General features: G+C 33.0%; 1 protein-coding gene across 2 annotated transcripts in view; it reads right to left on the bottom strand.

The window, feature by feature from the left end:
• The window catches only part of LOC150076860 (serum response factor-like), an 82,782-nt gene continuing 63,406 nt past the window's right edge, over positions 1-19,376 (bottom strand). For both annotated transcript variants that reach the window (XM_090386995.1, XM_090386996.1), the window contains exons 6-8: positions 10,080-10,229; positions 3,291-3,352; positions 1-394 (exon numbers count right to left, since the gene is read on the bottom strand). In XM_090386995.1, coding sequence (XP_090243121.1) covers positions 284-394; positions 3,291-3,352; positions 10,080-10,229 — 323 coding nt within the window. In that variant the 3' untranslated portion in view covers positions 1-283. The remainder of the gene's footprint in view (positions 395-3,290; positions 3,353-10,079; positions 10,230-19,376) is intronic.

Here is a 19,376-nt window from a genome sequence, read left to right as displayed (position 1 = left end):
AATCAGAAAAATAAAAAAAGTGGGAAGACATGATGTGAAGACTTAATGATTTGTACAGATGATTAATTGAGATTTTTAGACAACACACCAAGGGTTTGGCATCCTAGTCCTCACAACCTCAAAAAGAGGCTTATGAAAAAGGCACATCACAACAATCATGTCAGCAGATTTCTTCAGCAAAATTGTACTAGCACCACTATTCTTTAAATGTCTGGCACCACAGTATCAGTAGCGTGACTATTTGTCTATAATAGATTGTTATTAGATTTTCCTTTTGACACTGTCATTTCCTTCCTTTTTCTCTCCTGGTAATGGATAAGTCAGAAGAAGCTATCATTCTCTCTCCTGATGATGAACCTTTCCCCAGGCCCTCCAGATGACTTTGAAGTAATCTCTGGGGGGAAAAAAAAGTTGATAAAATTAATAATCTCCTGAATTCATTTAGAGACAGATTAAAGAGCAAAATAACATATCTCATGGGAAATGAGAGTCCTTGGACAATTTTACTGTAAGGAATTTCAAAGGGTTTCACAGCCACACCACAAAATGAGTCCTTATTATAGGACTCATTTTGTGGAGTTAAATTTTAGTTTAAATAGAGGCTAAAATTGCTAATTTTTTGATTGTCATTTATTTTTATTTAAATATGTTTCTGAAAACAGCATTTCTATATCATTTTTAATTTGTATTTAACTTCAGAAAAAATTTCAATGAGAAATATAAACATGGGAAAAAAAATGTAATCACTTATGGTATTTAGAGGACATTAACAGATTGAACACACATTTTCTATGCTTGTTTGCAGTACTGAAATTAGAGTATAGGATTAACCTGGTTTCTCTATTTACGGGTATACCAGCTGTAAGTGAAGAAGCAAGGGTTCCACTAATAAAGATTGATGGAAAAGACATTAGTGAACAGAAAAAGTAGCATTTGGTAGATCTAAAGGACATCCTATTAAATAGCTGAATTTGGTAGTTTCAGAAAGAATAAATGTTTAAGGAATGGTGCAAGTCAAAATCAACCATGATTTCAAACAAGACAAGCACTGTTACAAAAGTTAACTATTGGCCACCACCAGAATAACACTTGAGCAAAAAATATGAGCTGATTTCTGAGAGAACACAAAAGAGAATTGCATAACATGGTATCTAGAGTAAGATCTGAAAAAGACTAAGCCAACTGCCGTGCATAAAAAAAAAAAAAAAAAAACAGGCTAATTACAGGCTAAAAGGCATAAAAACTGGACCATTATTGATGATTGGAAAGCTGTGATGTGGTCTAATATCTGCCCAAATTTTGCTTATACTCTAATGATTCCAGGCACTGAGTTCACAGGAGAAACATTTCATCTAGACTGTGCAAGATGTCTTATGAGCTATTGGTGGTTTATGAAAGTGGGCCTCCTACTCATACCAACCAAGAATGAATCAAGCTGGTTACATAAATATTCTGAATGACCAGGTTGTGCTTTTTTGCTGAATATTTGGGTTCTTCCAACTCGTGATTTTGATACTCTTGTATTCCCTGGTGATAACTGTCCAGTTCACAGGGCCTCTTTTAAAACATCCAACGAAGTCACCAGATTTAAATCCAGTAGAAAATGTACTGGACTAACTTGAAAACAGAACAGCATCCACCAAACCTGAATGAATTATGGGCTCAATTGTTACACTATTGTGAAGCTGAATTCCCACTAATGAGAATTCATTAAGTGATCTGCACTAAAGGAGAGATTACACATTATTAACTGAAAAATTACATAAGTTACTGATTGTTTTCATCTCATACTCAAGTTTAACTATTGGCTGCCACCAGAATAAAACATGAGCAAAACATATCAGGTCTCATGTGCTTACAGAGAAGCCTAGCTCAGCTGGTGTAGCACTAGCCGAGTTGTTCATTTATATCAAGTTTCTGGTGGCAGACCTAAAATTTTAAATTTAAAGTCAAATACCAAGTTGAAAACAGTATACTGATATACCTAAAGTTGTGGGGGAAGTTTTTGTTATTGATATAAAAAAGTGGAAGGTAGAGCATATAAATATGCAAAATTATTTTTAATATAATCTTGCATGAATGAGGGCAGACTGAAATACCCTTAGTCTCGGAATTAATTTCTTTTCCAGAATCCCTGACAATCTGTACACCACTTATAGATAATCAATAAAATTTTAAAGATGTGCTGCAAGCCATTTTCTTACAGCATTTTTAGTGCAACTGCTTGTGAATTTTCACTCACACAACTGTTTTTTCAAATTCAGAAAATCCCAACAACAAACAAGATTTGGGTTATAGGGTGGGTGGTCTGAAGGTATTCTTCCAGTGCATAATAGAGAATTTTGTGCCACTTGGATGATAATTCTTCCATTATCCTGCAAAAAAAAGAGACCGATTTCTCCTTCAATTTGGGTCATTATTTTTTTTCAAATAATCCCAAATAACATTAGGTGTGTTAGCACAAAAGGAACCTTTACTTACAATATGCTTTTCTGTAACAAAGTGATGAATTTCTTTAAAATTAAAAAACTGAATCAACGTCAATTTTTTGGTGGCAGCCGGTCTTTACACTACCAATACTAGACTGCTGTTTATTTTCTGGATCATAATGTATCTGTGATTTTTACCAAGTAGCAAATAAGGATGGAAAATACACATTAAGTTTTATTCAACCTGTCACAAATTGACAAATTTCATCTTGCTTTTTATTTTTGCTTGTTTGCAAAATCATGCAGAACCGATTCAGCACAAGTCATAATACTGTCATAATTCAGCACAAGTCATAATGCCACAGTCATAATACTGTGATGTCAATCAAAGGAAACACTAAATTGTGCTAATTTTCTCAGTAATAGTCTTTTTCCTTTAACAGTTGATCTATCACAGAAGTGCTCAGCAAGCCACTTTCTTTGCTGATTCTTCAGCACACCATGTAAATACTGCAGATCTTTTTGAATGTATTGACTCCATAAGCATCTTGAATCATCTCATGTTTTCTAACCAGTTTTCCCCAATTTAACACAAAACTCTGCTACAATTCTTTCTTGAACAATAAGAAATTTCTGCTTTGGGCCACAGTGATTTGTACATATCTCGCTTCACAAAAAGGAAACAAGATATGACAAAGACCACAGGCATGCTGACCAAGATATCTATTACACTGTGCAGTCACAGAGTCAATCATAACTATAGCAACAGAAGAGTGTTACCAGTCCACATATTTTTCAATTTCTATTCAAAAATATATTCATATTCGAACTTTCTTGTGTGTATTATTAAATATTACTTGCCTGTTGTGGTCCAGTCAAGGAGACAGGAACTGGGATCGTTATAAATTGTTGCGATGTATTACCTAGAAATAAAAAGAGGTATACATTTATAAAAATATTTGTAGAAGAATAAGAGAAGTTTACCTCAATATGATATGTAGAACACTTCTGTATGAAATTAAATTAAAACTCCAGAAATTAAAATGAATATAACATTAACAGTAAAAAATTAAATTGAAAACTGGTATCACATACTATGGGAGGTATATAGATGACGTTCAGTATGTGCTTCTCATTCAGCAGCGTCAGAATTAGCCTTTCATGCTATTAACAAAAACCATAAATTTTTATTTAACGAGACCAAAATACTTAGTGTCCAACATAATTATACGAGACTATTAATTGCAGAAACCATTGAAATTAAATTACATGAGAATTCTATTAACGTTTGCAGTCCATATCTAATCTCCAATTCGTGGTCATTTGCGTGCATGCGCAAAGACATAATTGAGGCCTTTCGTGCGCATGCGAGAACAGATCACTCTATTTAAGATTCAAACTCATGTACGCCGTAATTTCCATTCCTGTGATCATGACATATGGTCGAAAAGCACTGTCAGCTCAGGAAGGAAATTAGTTTTTCAAAATTTACGCTTAAAGTGTACAGTACAAATTCTTTTCCACTCTGTCCTCTCCTCTCCCTTTGCATGAATGTCCCATTGTTATTATCATGAGATGAGTTACCTGCCAATTTGTCTGTATCCAAAAGCTCATGTCTTTCTTTAAAATACTATTTTATCTTTACGTTTGATATACTGTCCTGAGCACAGTATTTCAAATGTAGCCATATCATTGTATAATGTACAGTAAGATACTCCTAGATCACTGATAACATACCCACAAAGTAATGAGCAAACAGCAAGCTAGTGTGAAATTGTGTTGTACTGAACAAACTACAAAAAAAAAAAAAAAAAAAAAAAAAATTTAACTTTCACAAAAAGCCTGGTGAATCTGATTCACCTATTAGATCCATTGTATTCAAATGACAAAAACCGGTCAAAGATGGAAGAGCCAGCACAGATGATTCGATCCCATGAACATCAACAACTAATGTGACTTGGTAGAGCATCTGCTATCTTCCTTGAAGACAGACAAATTACAGTCTCCTTACTTCTGAACAAAGACAAGTTAGAGCTGGAATCTGTTTTCACCTCAAGAACACCTAACAACAGCTGAATATAGAGTTTTTTTTTTAAGCAGAAAAATTACTGAAGAAGAGTCCCAGAGATTATCATCTTTTTTAGATATGAAAGGAATTATTTACATTCGTGTGTAAATATATCTGAACAATAATATTACAGTGAAACTCTAAAGAAACTGAAATGCCAGAAAAGACCTGATTATAAAATGTCTTGATGGTTATTGCATCGCAACAGTGCAAGGGTGTACAAGGCTTAACTGTTGAACCACTATATGAGTTAAGCATCAGAACAGTTCCCCATCCTACCTATAGTACAGATCTTTCCTCTTGTGATGTTTTTCTGTTTCCTAAGCTTAAGGATGAATTAAAATACTACCATTTTTCATTGGATACCATGTTAATAAACGTCACTCAGGGTATCTTAACCCCTTCATGGATTATCCCTAGATATCTCGTTTTTAGTTTTAAACGTTATTTGGAACTACACGAAATATCTCGGGATACAATAATACCCGAACCAAACAATAATACCTCCAAATTTAGGATTGAGACGTATTTTCTTGGGCATTTATCTGGCTAATTTTACATTAGCCAGATAAATCCCGAGATTTCTCAGGATTTTCTTATGTCTGGCAGTAGACGACTGGCTTTCATTTTACTTATATTTACTTATTGTACAGCAATGTCAGAACAGGAGCACGCATTCCTGTGTTGCCAGTAAGCAAAATAAAATTTGCCGTCCTAAATGCTGAATACTGATAAGCGTTAACTAATTAGAAAACTATATATTAAAAAATATTTCGGCGCGGTCTTGAACTGCCGCCCACAAGCAACGCTTACCTCGCCTATCCACTTGTGGGGGCCATGTGTCAGAATGTAGTTAGTTCATGATTATTGCTTGTGTGGGAGGTTACTGCTTGTGCGTTCCACTTGATTTTTTAAAATTTACTTATATAATGAGTAGTGAAGAGTGTTTTTCTGTTCCTTTCTTTTAGCTCAAGCGCTAATTTATTTAAAAAATGTGTATAATTTGCAAACTTTTTTGGCATACACGAGATAACTCGGGATAGCCCAAATGGGTTAATTACTCCCATGTATTTTCTACTAAAAAATTTATAAAAAACACAAACTATGCGATGAGTATTCGCATGATGCATACTTTTAATCTGTAAAATAAAAAAAAAATTTAAAAAAAAATCGATCCATTATGGCACATTTTCAGGATAGTCATATAATAATTAAATTATGCACAGGAAAAAAATGTTCCAGAAAGGTTTTAAATCATCTTTCAAACAACTGCTTCTCTGAAGTATTTAAAAAATGGGCAGAGAGATAGAACAAGTGTACTGAACTAAATGAATGTTATGTCAAAAAGGAATTATGTTATTTTATATATCCAACAGAAGCTCAATAAAACATACATTTTTAATTTAATTTGCCTCAATCTTTTTGATTACCCCTTGAATCAACAATGCCAAAATTAAGAGCACATATTTGTACAACCTCAAATAAGAGCTCATGATATTCAATTTGATGCAACTGTCACTACAAATTAAAAAAATTGCATGGGATGCCTTTAAAGGCATTGCACACAATTTCCTTGAAAACAGAGCACATAACTATGATGAAGTGAGCAGAATGTCAGCCAGCCAATAGAGATTTGAACTGCAATATGCCATTAAAAATACATCTGGATTTCTTTTCTGAAAAGTTGGCAGCTGTGTCAGATGACCACGATATGCATTTTCACCAGGATATTTTAGCTATAGAGAAAAGATATTACAGTAAACGGATACCTGCAATGCTCACATTACTGTATTTACATATTAAAGATTGAATACTGGACTTTGAAAAGAGAAGCCAATGATATTTCATATGAGAAAATTTGCAACATGAACATTTTTTCCTCTTTGTCGACATCAAATTTTTGTAGTACTGTATGAAGTACTTAATCGCACACTTACTTTGTTTTATATTCTACTTTGTTTCATATATGATATGATATGTATATCTGTATTATAGGACGTATAGTATGTTGTGTTCCCAAGTTCAGGAAGGTAATAAAATGGCAATAAGTAACTAGAAAATAGAAAAATTATGTTCCAAAAAAAAAAATAAATAAAATAACAAAAGCTCTGAGTACATTGGGGTTCTCATTAGCCATTTATAAGTTCCACTCTCTAATTTTATTAATACTTGTGCTGTCAAAGTGAATAAAAAAAAAACCTGAAAAATTAAACAGGTTAAAGAAAGGACACACAAAAAACTACTTCGCTATATATTTCCTTTTAAAGCAAAGTCATAAATTTACATATGCTTGTCATTAACACCAATTTCCTTTTTAAGACAGACACATTTAACATATCTATTGTATTTATTAATAATTATTAAACAGTTATTCCATCTCCAATACTGTTATTATTTAACTTTAAAATTCAACAATATGCTAAGCATTACAGTTAATATCCAACAATGATATAAATTATCATATATGATGAATAAAAATGTTATTTCCTCTTCCTTATATTTTTTTAATCTTAAATTACAATAAATGGCTTACTAGTATCAATATATAAAATGCAATTTTTAGCATTACAGTTGCCTGCTTTTCTTTCAACAGACAATGCTCCTCTGTGATGTGTTTAATGTCAAAGGATAGTCATATAATAATTAAGGTTACTTTCTTGTCTTATTTGTACAAAATTCATGCAGAAGCAAATGCTGTGCAACAAAATAAACACACCTTTTCTTTTTTGCTAACATAAGATAAATGCAGCTTTGTAAAATCAACTTGTACCTCACTTCTCATTATATTTCTCCTTTTTTTTTAAATAAAAAAAAAAAAACAGCATCTTGCAGTGTCAAGTGTGCAACATGTTTCTGCTTATTAGAGGCTGAAAGATTGCTTATAAAAGTAAAAAATATCCATAAAATGGAACTAGTATCAGAGTGGGCGAAGACTCTTCTTGCCAAGTGAATACCTTTTTTGTTTTTTAAGGAATAAACAAAAATATAACAATTGTTAAAATTATACACAATAATAAACTATGCACAAGAGTAAATCATTCTACAAAGTTAGTGTTGAGATTAATAATTTATAACCTTTATTACTTTATGCTAGTTGTATAATGACTTAATGAAACATAGATAATCCAGCATTACAGTTTAAAGTCAGTCAAAACTAAGTCACTTTTACTCATACCCTGTATAAGAGTATTTTGGATTATGGTTTTGATTTGGCATCAAGAATCCAGAGGAATTACTACTTTTATGCTTGTAACAAGAAAAAAAAAAAAAAAAAAGTAAAATTTTGTTGCACGGTATCAATGACTTCCATTCTAAATAATTCCATTACTATATCTTGCACACAATACAGTACATATCCAGGGTTCTAAAAGAAAGGTGAAAAAATAAAGGTTTTTTTCATTTCTTCTAAACTTCTATATACACAGGTGCAGTTCAAGAAAAAATGATTTTCACTTATTAGAAAACTGTAGAAATCCAGTCAAGTCTTGTTTCAAATTTAAGTAAATGAGAGAAGTATTTTAATCTGGAATCACTGGTGCTACCAGTTGTCACAATTACAGTGAAAACTGATCTGACAGACCCCTTGCCCCAGATTTTTTTTTTTTTTTTTTTTTTTATTTCTGAAAAAAAAATTGTTGTATACCAATCTTTTACTGATGGATTGGAATACTCATTAAATGTAATTTTTTTTAACTTTTAAATTAAAAATGTACTTTTTTCTGTTATTTACAACAAAATAAACATTATCAACATAAATAAAACATTTAAATTTATAAAACTGTTAAGCATGTAAAAGTTTAAACTTCGACTGAGAGCATGTTAATATGATAAGAAAACATTTTACATAATAATTAAACATACAAGGGTACTTCATTTCTATAGTGGTAAATCATAAGCAGTAAGCATAAGCAGCAAGAAACATTTATTTACATAACACAAACTAATGTTACACAAATGAAAACATCAGGATGGCATGGAAGACAAAAATAGTAACAAGATGTGCTTTAAATATTTTTCAGTACATTTTACTTAATTATTCTGTGAAAACAGTAAGTTCCAACTTCCAAAGCTATTTAAGTAAGAGTTTCAGTATAGGTAGAAAGATAGAGCAGGGAAATGCCATTAAATTAAAATTACAAATTCCCATTTCTTTATTAGAGTAAGATGCATATACAGGTAGTTCTTGACTTTACAAGTTAATTCGTTCATAGCGTGCGCTCATAAAGCGGAATCAAATCCCATAGACATAATGTTAAAAATAGGTCTTACATTCTCAACAATGAAATTAGTTAGTCAATTAGTTTATGTTTAAACAATGATTGATTTATCCAAAGAAATTAAAATGTAGCCTGTAAAATCAAGAAAATATAATAATAAAGAAATTATTCATGACTTACAAATTTTAAAGAATGTTTATTCTTCATCATCGACTCATTGATCACTTATTATTGGCTCGGCACTAGTTGGTTTGTTGCACAAGAAGTCGTCTTCTTCAGAAATGCTTCAAGAGATGTTTGTTTCCAAGATAATCTTCTATTTTCTTTATAAATTTCAATAGATGCATAAGCATTTTTTAAAGGAAAGCACAAATTGCAACTATGATTTGCGCAGAGTAACAAGTTTAAGAAGCTTAAAAAAAAAGGAATGAAGAGAAGGTTCTGAAAATTTATTTATGTTTTTTATACAATTGAAGATTTCAGTAAAGGGGAAACACATTTCACCATAATAACACAAAAAAAAACCAGACAATTCCAGCTATTGGTATTTTCGCAAATGCGATAACATCGACTTTACTACCCGCTTATAACTGCTTGCAGTAACAAAAAAGCTCAGTTAACCAGAAAGTGCAAATTGTTTTTTTTTTTTTTTTTATGGTTGTGACCTCCAGAAATGTGTTTTAGAAAAATATCACAAAGCCATTCAGAATTGGTTCTTATAACAGAACATATGATAACAATAAAATTATAATGTATTTTAGTGATTTGAATTGGTAAATAGTACAATTTGCACTATACAAACGACCTTTTAGAGAGTTATATAGCAAAATTTCAACTTCCGAGGTCGTGCAACTAATCAACAAAAAACAATGTGTTATTCGGTTCACATTACGATATTTTAACTTTACAATGGTGTCTCTGGAACGGATTAATATCGTAAAGCTGGGTACACTGCATTGTATAGTTACGCGCATGGTTTGAAATGCGGTATTTATGAATGTTTAACATTCATTTTTTGCAATTAATGTTTATATTTTCGATTTTGTTGATACTTGATACTTTTAAGAAAAAAAAAAAACTTGTAAATCTGGGTACTCATAAAGCGAGAACTGCCTGTATTTCAATTCGAGGAACTGGTTATTCACAGGACTGCTTTTAAAACTAACACTCACTGTTATTTCAGCATGCATGCTAAAGATAACAAAATTTCACAAAAAAAAACATTCAAAGTTCTCAGCTGTTTGATATCTTAATTTATTTCTAAGTAAATTAATCATAAAACTAGCTTTCATAAGACATACTCACTGTCTGAAAAATTTATGCAATATAACTGTCCAACTTATAAAACTATTTATAAGTTCTTACCTTCCTGGGATAGCGGCTGCCCTAAATTAAGAATAACACCTTCTGGGAGTGTGGTGGGTGTAGCATATACAACACCCTGGGCTGTGTGATACATCACTGTATTGACTGTGGTTGCTGGTACAACTGTAGGTGTTGGTATCATCATATTTCCTGCAAGGTGATATTAAAACAATATAATAAACATGAAACACTATAGTATTAGCAAATGATGCAAGAAAACAAGCTTATACAGCAATAGCAAAAAAAAAAAAACCTTACAACATCACCTGTCCAATCCCTCCAATACTTCACTAGTTCCTCCTTGAATTTGTCCAAACTATCCACTTCAACAACAAGTGGAAGTCTGTTCCAACAATCAACCACTCACTGACTGAAGGCAAACTTCCATACATCATTCTTGCAACCTACCTTCCTCAATCTGAATTTATGCCCCTTCATGTGTGTTGTCTAAGAAAGAGGAACAAAGCCATTAGCACTGAGCTGGTTCAATCCATTCAAAGCCTTAAATACCTAAATAAGATCACCTCACAAGTGTCTATTCTCCAGTTGCTGCAATTTACAGAACTGAAGCCTTTCTTGGTAAGAATGTCCTTTTGTATTCTTCACCAATCTCTTTGCCCTTCTCTGCACCTGTTCCAGTCTACATCTGTCCTAAAATAAGGCCTCCAGACCTGTATGCTGTACATGTGGCTTAACCATTGTCTAGTACAATGGGATAACCAATGTACAGGCATACCTCGGTTAACGTTACCTCTGATAACGAAGCTTTGATATAATGAAGTCGGCAATTTCAAGCCCCATTTAACATAAAAAAAATATTCCAGTTTAATCACCTGAAATCTAAACAAACTGAAGAAATTACGGAAACCTTTGGGGCTTCTCGTGGTTGGTTCGAGAAATTTAAAAAAACGGGCCAGGATTCATAGTGTAAAATTAACAGGAGAAGCTGCAAATAAGTTTCCAGATAAACTAAAGGAAATAATTGAACGTGAAAATTTTCCAAATCTGGTGTTCAATGTTGATGAAAGCGGTTTGTTCCGGAAACGGCTACTAACAAAAAGCTTCATTTCTATTGAAGAAAAATCAGCTGCTGGGTTCAAAGCAGCCAAAGACCGTTTAACGTTACTCTTTGGATCAAATGCCTCTGGCGATTATAAATTAAAATTGTTATTAGTTTACCATTCAGAAAATCCGAGGGCATTAAAAGGTAACATAAAAATGAATTTACCTGTAATATGGAAAGCAAACAGAAAAGCGTGGGTTACCAAGGAGTTATTTACTGATTGGTTTGTTAACCACTTTTGTCCTGAAGTAAAACGGTATTGTCAAAAAAAACAACTTTGAAGAAAAAGCTCTTTTGTTGTTAGACAATGCTCCGGGACATCCTACTGATCATAACACGTTGGACACATGCATTCCTGTCAAAGTTGTGTTTCTTCCAGCAAACACAACTTCCCTGATTCAACCATTGGATCAGGGAGTAATAGCATCATTTAAAGCTTATAATCTGCGTCGAACATTAAGCAGTTTAACTGAACTAGACGATAAAGAGGAAATGACAGTTAAAACTTTTTGGAAAAACTAAACCATTAAAAACGCAATTGAAAGCATTGATAGTTCTTGGAAAGAAGTCACTAAGAAATGCTTAAATGGAGTTTGGCGCAAAATATGGCCAGAAGTTGTACTAGAAGAAGAAAATAACATCCAAGAAATTAGAAATGAAGTTATCCAGATGGCTCAATCAATAGGTTTCGAAAATGTCGATGAAGAGGATGTTAGAAATTTATTGAATGCAGAAGATGATGGTTTTTCAGTGGAAGATTTAGAAAACCTTGTTAGCAACGAAGACAAAGATAATGAAGACGAAGTTAAAGTTCCTGCCGAAAAAGTGTTAACAACCAAAGATTTAAAAAGGTGCTTAAATGACATTGAAAACGTTTTAAATTTTTTTAGTGAAAATGATCCTGATTTAGGAAGAAGTGTTATTGTTACGATCAGTGTTAAATGCAATAACTCCGTATAGGCAATTGTTAAATGAAAGAGGAAAAAAGCATAAGCAATCAATTTTAAAATGTGATTTCACTTTGTATGTAAGTTGACTGTTTATTTAATAAAACTTTTCTTTGTTCGAAAAAAAAGCTTTTCATTTTCTTTACGTAGGAACGTATCCCTATGCTGGCCATAGTATTTTTACCTCTGAAAACGAAGTTTCGCTTAACGAAGTAATTTCGTGGAACGCATCCTATTCGTTATTCGAGGTATGCCTGTATATCATTGACAAAACCCTATCAGCTGTCCTGTCCGCCTGTCCGTACAGTTCACAGAATTTCATATTTGATTGCACAATTATCCCCATGTCCTTTTCATTTTCCACTATTCTGAGTGTTGTCCCACATAGTTGGTAAATTAATTTGGGATTATTGCTACCCATATGCAGTACCTTGATTTATCAAACTTCGATTGCCATTTCTCAGCCCATGACAGTAATAAATGTATGCTATCAATCAAGATCTAATTTTATTAGATCTTGATTGATAGCATACATTTATTACTGTCATTGGCAATCTTCCAACCTTTCTATCATCTGCAAACTTAGACATTAAGCCTAATATAATTTCATTAATATCATTAATAAATACAGAAAACAATGCTGGGCTCAGAACTGAACCCTTGGGGACTCCACTAATAACATAAGTCCATGAAGAGAAGTCAACACTGAAAACCACCCATTTCAACAGTCTTCTCCCACTGAACCATCCCTTTATCCATAGCACTAACTTACCCTTAATGCCAACTGCTTCAATTTGTATAGCAGTCTTTAATGTGAAACAGTATCAAAAACTTTCCTGAAATCCAAGAATATGATATGAAAATGATTTTTTGCATCTCAGGTATTTTCTTAAGCAATATGATGCATAGGTAAATTGTGTGTTGCTTGAAAATAAAAAAGCACTCAAAACCTATATTGGTATTATTATATTTTTTTCCAAATTGGAAATATGTACATAATGAAATCAAACATTTTGCAGTATTTTCTTACAATTTCTTCAGGGATAGCTGTCATTGCAGTATCACTGTCACCCTTAATATAATTGGATAGATCCCATATCCACCACAGGTGCCTTTTTTTATGCTTAGCTTCAACAATTTCTCTACCGCTTTCCTCTAAGTTATCACAAAATCATTTAGCTCTTTGATAGAATCTGATAAACTTTTTGCATCCCCTTCCTTAAAGAATTCTTAGTGTGTGAATGCAGATGCAAAATACCTATTCAGTTTGTCAGCAACCTAAGCAGGGTCATCAACAATTAAGCCACTGATATCATGGACCAATGGGATTTATCCCCTTCCTCCTTGCGTTTCCATAAGTAAAGAAGTTTTTACTGTTTTTCTTTGCATCAAAGAATTCTCATAATCTGCCTTAAGCTGTCTAGCCTCCTTTGTGACTTGACATTAATTTTTATTTACCACAGGCTTCCACCCCCCACCCTCCGTGCTGTCTGTCCTTTCTGTATACCCTAGTGGTTGAGGCCAGTCCACAACATATCAACAGGACAGGACATGACATTACACTACACATACATTGACATGTCCTGTCCACAACATATCAACAGGACAGGACATGACATTACACTACACATACATTGACATCACATGAGTGGTTTTGCCTTAAGGCTGCAGCACAAAAGATATAGTCGCTATGAAGGAAACCCTGGGCCTCTCATGCAATTTACGCATACATAAATGTCCTTTCTGCACACACTGTACTTTTTTTTTTTTTTTTTTTTCTATTAAAAAAAACAAAAAAAAATTCCCCATATTCAAATTCTGCATCTCTTATATCCAAGTAATGCCACATCTCCAATATCACTACAATGTCTGCATTTGATGGTTTAACTGATACATCAAATTTATTTACTATGTTCCTATCATTAATGTACATACAAGCATACACGTGCCTGAAAATACAGCCCATGTATTTTCTTACTCCATGAGGAACCCCAGCAGGCCTCTAAGTCCTCAACACTTTGCTTTCCACACTGCTGCTTGTTCCAATAGAAGCTGTGCAAGAATCGCTTACATCTCTGCTTGGCTGCTGTTTTCTATGTATCTTCCCAAGCTAGCAGTTTTATAACCCATCTAACACTGCCTCAATAGTATTAGCAAATATTCTTGGTCCCTTTCTATTTCCTCATCCCAATAAAAATAGTCTCTCCTGTTAAGAAGCACAGATCATGCTGAGAAAAATTCCACCCTACAAACCTTGCACAATCTCTCCAGGGCCGAACTGATTGACAAGGCTCTCACCATGCATTCTTCCTATGGTGTCTGGGCAGAATTGTAGACACTTTCAAATTTAATCCTAACTTGCAACCTTTTCTTAATACTTCGATCTCCTACTTAATACTGTTAGTGCCAACATTATTATTATAACATGTACAACAATATTCCCTTATGTACCCTTCAAAGATAATATCTACTCTATATACATGCATAATAATAAACCTCAAGTTTAGCATCTAAATGCACAAGAAACAACTTGGATAATGAATTCAATGATACAAAATATATTGCAGTTCATTATACAGCTGGTGAACACAATTCTGGTAAGGACTGACGCAGCTGAATTGTTGGGAGCAAGAGTGAGGCAGGACATTTCTTTGAGTTCATTGATCCAGTTCATCCAGTTCTTTGAGTGGATCGCAGTCCAAGCCTGCATGACTGCTAAAAATGTAATTAATAATTGTATTCATGATTTATTGTAAACTCCTCTGATCTGGTGGTCATGCTGGAGTATAAACAAGAACATATCATATCCTCTAAGGCAGATAAAAAATTTCAGTTTATTATAAAACACTAATTTCACAATATAAACTAGTAAAAGGAATAAGTAAATAATATCTATAAGTAATATTTATAATATGTATTCCTATAAGTAATTATAAAAGTTAATAAAGATATTAATAAAGACATAAGTATTATGTCTATAAGTTATAAAAGCAATACTTGTAATACATATAGGCAGAGGTGACATCTATACCTTTCAAAGAGGAACCAGCTACTAGTTGCTTCTGAAGTGTGGGACAGATGTTTTCACAAACTCAATTATTCAAAGTGAAGAAGGGGTATGCATTGAAATATTGCAAAGCTAATAATGGCGCAATATATTAGAAAACACTGAGCTAAAATATTCTTTTGCAGTATGGCATGAGATAACATCATCAAATATGAATGGGATCTTCAAAATCCCATTCATATTTGATGATGTAGTAGTAGTAATAATAGTAGTAATAGTGGCATGTGATGCAAGAAAGCAAGTGTATGAGCTTATGCAGCATCAGCCAAAAAAAAACACACACCATTCCCTCCAAATGCCTGTCCAGTTCCTCCTTAAATTTATTCAACCTATCAACTTCCACAACGACAGATGGAAGTTTGTTCCAGCAATTACCCACCCGCTGGCTAAAGGCAAATTTCCGCACATCTATTCTACATCTGTCTTTTCTTAATTTGAATTTATGCCCCCTTAGGTTCGTAATCTGAACAAGTGGAAGGATCCCATCAGAATTCAGCGTGCTCAACCCAATCAAGGCCTCATGTGACTTCTGTACTTCTGTACATTTAAAGAGGTAGAGTCAGTCTTGAAAAATGTGGTGGAGCATGGAAAACAATTGGATCTTGAGGTGGAGGAAGAGTGTGTTTACCAATTGTTGGAAAGCCACTCTCAGGAGCTGACCAACAAAGATCTCTTTGAATTTGAAAAACAGACACAACAGGAGGCCATTGAAGAGGAAGCTGTTGAAAAAAATTTCACCTGCAAGCAGCTAGCTGAAGCTTTTTCTTTAATAGATAAAGCATTATCATCTTTTCGAGGTTCAAGATCCTAACACCGAGAGGTTCACCAAAGTGGCAGCAGGTGTAAACACTGCCTGCTACAAACTAATCTATGAAGAGAAGAAGAAAACGGTGCAGATTAAAATCCATCATATGTATTCATGTCCACTTTCTTGAAAAGTGGAAAGTGGACATGAATATATGGCATCTGCATCCACAGGTTGTACCACAACCAGTCAATCTGCTCCCAGATCACCAGAATGTCTCTTAAAAAGTTTATATTCCTCCATCTCCACAACATCGACAATAATGTGAGCAAATTAAACTCGTTCATTTTTGTTCTTGTATATTGTACCTTGTTTATATGCTATACAGTACTGTTTACAGGTATTAGAATAAATTACTTTTGAATAAATACTGTACTCTACATTATTATTCATTGTGTGTGTTTCTTCTGCCTCATTTAACTCTGTTACAAATCATAAAATGCTGTAAACAATACTGTACATATGGCTTGGTTTGCTGGGGGTTATAATCTCAGTGAGTTGTATTGTACTGAACATGTATTTAGTATCTACAAGACCAAAGTTGGACTTATGTACATGAAAAAAATCAATTAAGAACATAAGTCGAAGAATGCCTGTACTCAGTTGGAGAGTATATTTTTATAAACAACAGGGCATATCAAAAATAAATTACTGTAGATTTGCAATTTCTCTCCTACTCACCTTAACTAGAAATTAAATTAACACACACACACACACACACACACACACACACACACACACACACACACACACACACACACACACACACACACACACACACACACAAAACACTAATTGCAAACAACACACTTGCAAAAGTAAACATTTAGCCTCTGAGAGGGAAACATTGCTATAATATTTGTCAATTGCTGTATATTCAGTTACAGAAAGAATTTTTTTTTGCAAACAGCAAGTCACTTTTGATTTTGTTTTGATTTCTTTTGATTTTGCAAACAGCAAGTCACATAATTTTGTTATTCTCAATATGAAACTGCATTTAGAATAACAAAAACCGTTAATGGAATAACACAAAAGAGTACATGAATTTAATGTTTTTAAAAAAGAATGGGTTCAACAGATAAGAGACTAAAGGAACAAAGATGGGTTTGTATTCAATTTTTTTTTTTTAATGGTTGAGTAAGCAATATTGTGAAGTTTGCTGATATTATTTGTACTCAAAGAATACATCCTTGAAAGAGAGAGGGAAAAAAAAAAGTTTGGTAGTCTGATCCAGAACATAACCCACATTTTTTAGGAATGCATTAATCACACAGCTCAAAGGATTGCACAATTAAACTCCATGCTATTACAGAAAAAATGCTTTTTTTTTTTTTCCTTTTGTAATGACATGGAGAAGTTTACTTTTATGCTCTCTTTTAAAGTTAAACTTAAAACTGCAATTGCTAGTTGTTTTTCACAGCTATGCATTTAGAAAGCACCACGGTTTGACTCTGATTAGCATTATAATATACCATACATTTTGTTGAAGAATATAACAATTACTTTTTTTTCTGATAATAACTGCAGTACTGAATGTTGATACATTAATCTCATTAAGCTTTGTTAGAGTGTGCAGTTGAGCAAAGATCAGGAAGAGAGAAGCTTTGCTGGCATTCTGTATTAAATGTAAACAACTCACTTCAGAATATTCTTTCAAAGGAAGAATGGTTAGGATCCATGAGCTGTTTTCAATACAATAAATTATACAGATTGTGATTAGCCAGATTATGATACAGATACATGATTTTTTATTTTTAAAAATTTTTACTTGATAAAATTTGTGGCTTTGACTGAAAAAAAAAAAAAGTAAGATAACCATGTTTTTAATTAATAAAAACAGTTTGATGGACAAGTGGAATTTTTAAAAAACATGAGGCCTGTAGGGAAAAATTATTGTCAATGAGAACATTGAGAACCACTGTATTAGAATATCACCCTTCAACTTTCTACAGATACAACTACTGTGCAGCATTCTACAGACATTTCACAATGAATTGTGAAGAGAATAGGAAGTATAATGAGGTTATACTGTACTTCTTTACCAAGCTCACTGAAACCAAAACCTACAGAATATCAACCATGTGACAGTCTTCTTTTTTCACATCACATACATATGTGTAAGGCTTTGTTTACATAGTCAAAAAATTCATTGTCTGTTCATAGTGATGTACTCTAATCTGGTTTTCCTGTATTTAAAAAAAAAAAAAACACCTCATTTGGAAGCATGGGATTGCTATAAGAAACTAAAATTGACAATTTTGAAATTTAATTTAAGTATATCCTGTATTGCTATTTAATATTTTATGTTAAAGTAAAGCATTTTTTTTAACTGCAGTAACATTGAACTGCACCTGTTCAATGTTACTGTAGTTTACTACCATTTTAAAACAATAGCCTATTTAAGTCCATTGGTTTCAGAATATTAAAGCTCTTTAAATAAAATGTGGTAAATATAATTTGTTTGCAATAAAAATGCTTGATTAGTCATCTTGCAGTCATAAAGAAAAAATCCACCATAATATAGGGTGGACAAATATAACTTTGAGAGGAGATAATTTTAATGAGAAGAAAAATACCAAAAAAAAAAAAAAAAAAATTTGAACAATTCATTTAAAAATGTTATAACATTTTAAAATGAATGTATATATAATATTAATAAAGTACATGGGCATGAAATTGACTAAGATTTTGACTGTACAAATTATTTCTTGGTAAACTGACTATCCACTAATGGTGCCGTTATGTAAAAATTCTAAATAGTATTTGAATCCTTAGTCACAAGGAATTTTTTTTTTTTTTTTCTTGTTAGTTGTTGGCGCATCAGCTTGTATGGCCATAATGCACCTCCCAAAGTTTTTGCATTTTACTGTGATCCAAGCCCGAGGCGGGAATCGAACCCATGACCTTTGGGTTGTAGGCATGCACTTTACCTACCTGGGTACCCTGGTCAGCCAGGAATATTTCTACATTCAGAAATAACTTTTTTTATTGTTGAAAAATGGAATCGTCAATAATATATTTTAAACTTAGTAATATTTTAGAAGATACTCTTTAATATATTTTTAAGAAGTTCTAGTGTACAGTGAATGGGAACAAAAAGAAATACAAATCCTAGAATTTAAATATACTTTCATGCCCAGCCAAAAAAACTATGCACGACTCTGACTCAACTTATGTACTTGTTAACAGGAGAGACTGCTTCTACAGGGATGGGATACACTTAAATAGAAAGGGTGCAAGAATGTTTGCTGATGCTATCGAGGCAATGTTAGGTGGGTCGGAAAACTGCTAGATTGGGGGGATACAAGGACTAATAGATTAACAGTAGCCACTGGCAGAGGTGAAAGTGATTCTTGCACTGCTTCTATTGGAATGAGCCGCAGCCTGGAAAATAAGATGCAGGATATTTCAGAGA

The sequence above is a fragment of the Mastigoproctus giganteus genome, chromosome 12, assembly GCF_048544385.1.
Source record: "Mastigoproctus giganteus isolate SK-2022 chromosome 12, ASM4854438v1, whole genome shotgun sequence".
In the NCBI taxonomy this organism is placed as follows: domain Eukaryota; kingdom Metazoa; phylum Arthropoda; class Arachnida; order Uropygi; family Thelyphonidae; genus Mastigoproctus; species Mastigoproctus giganteus.
The sequence above is the reverse complement of the archived record's forward strand: the minus strand, read 5'-3'. Positions and strand labels throughout refer to the sequence as shown.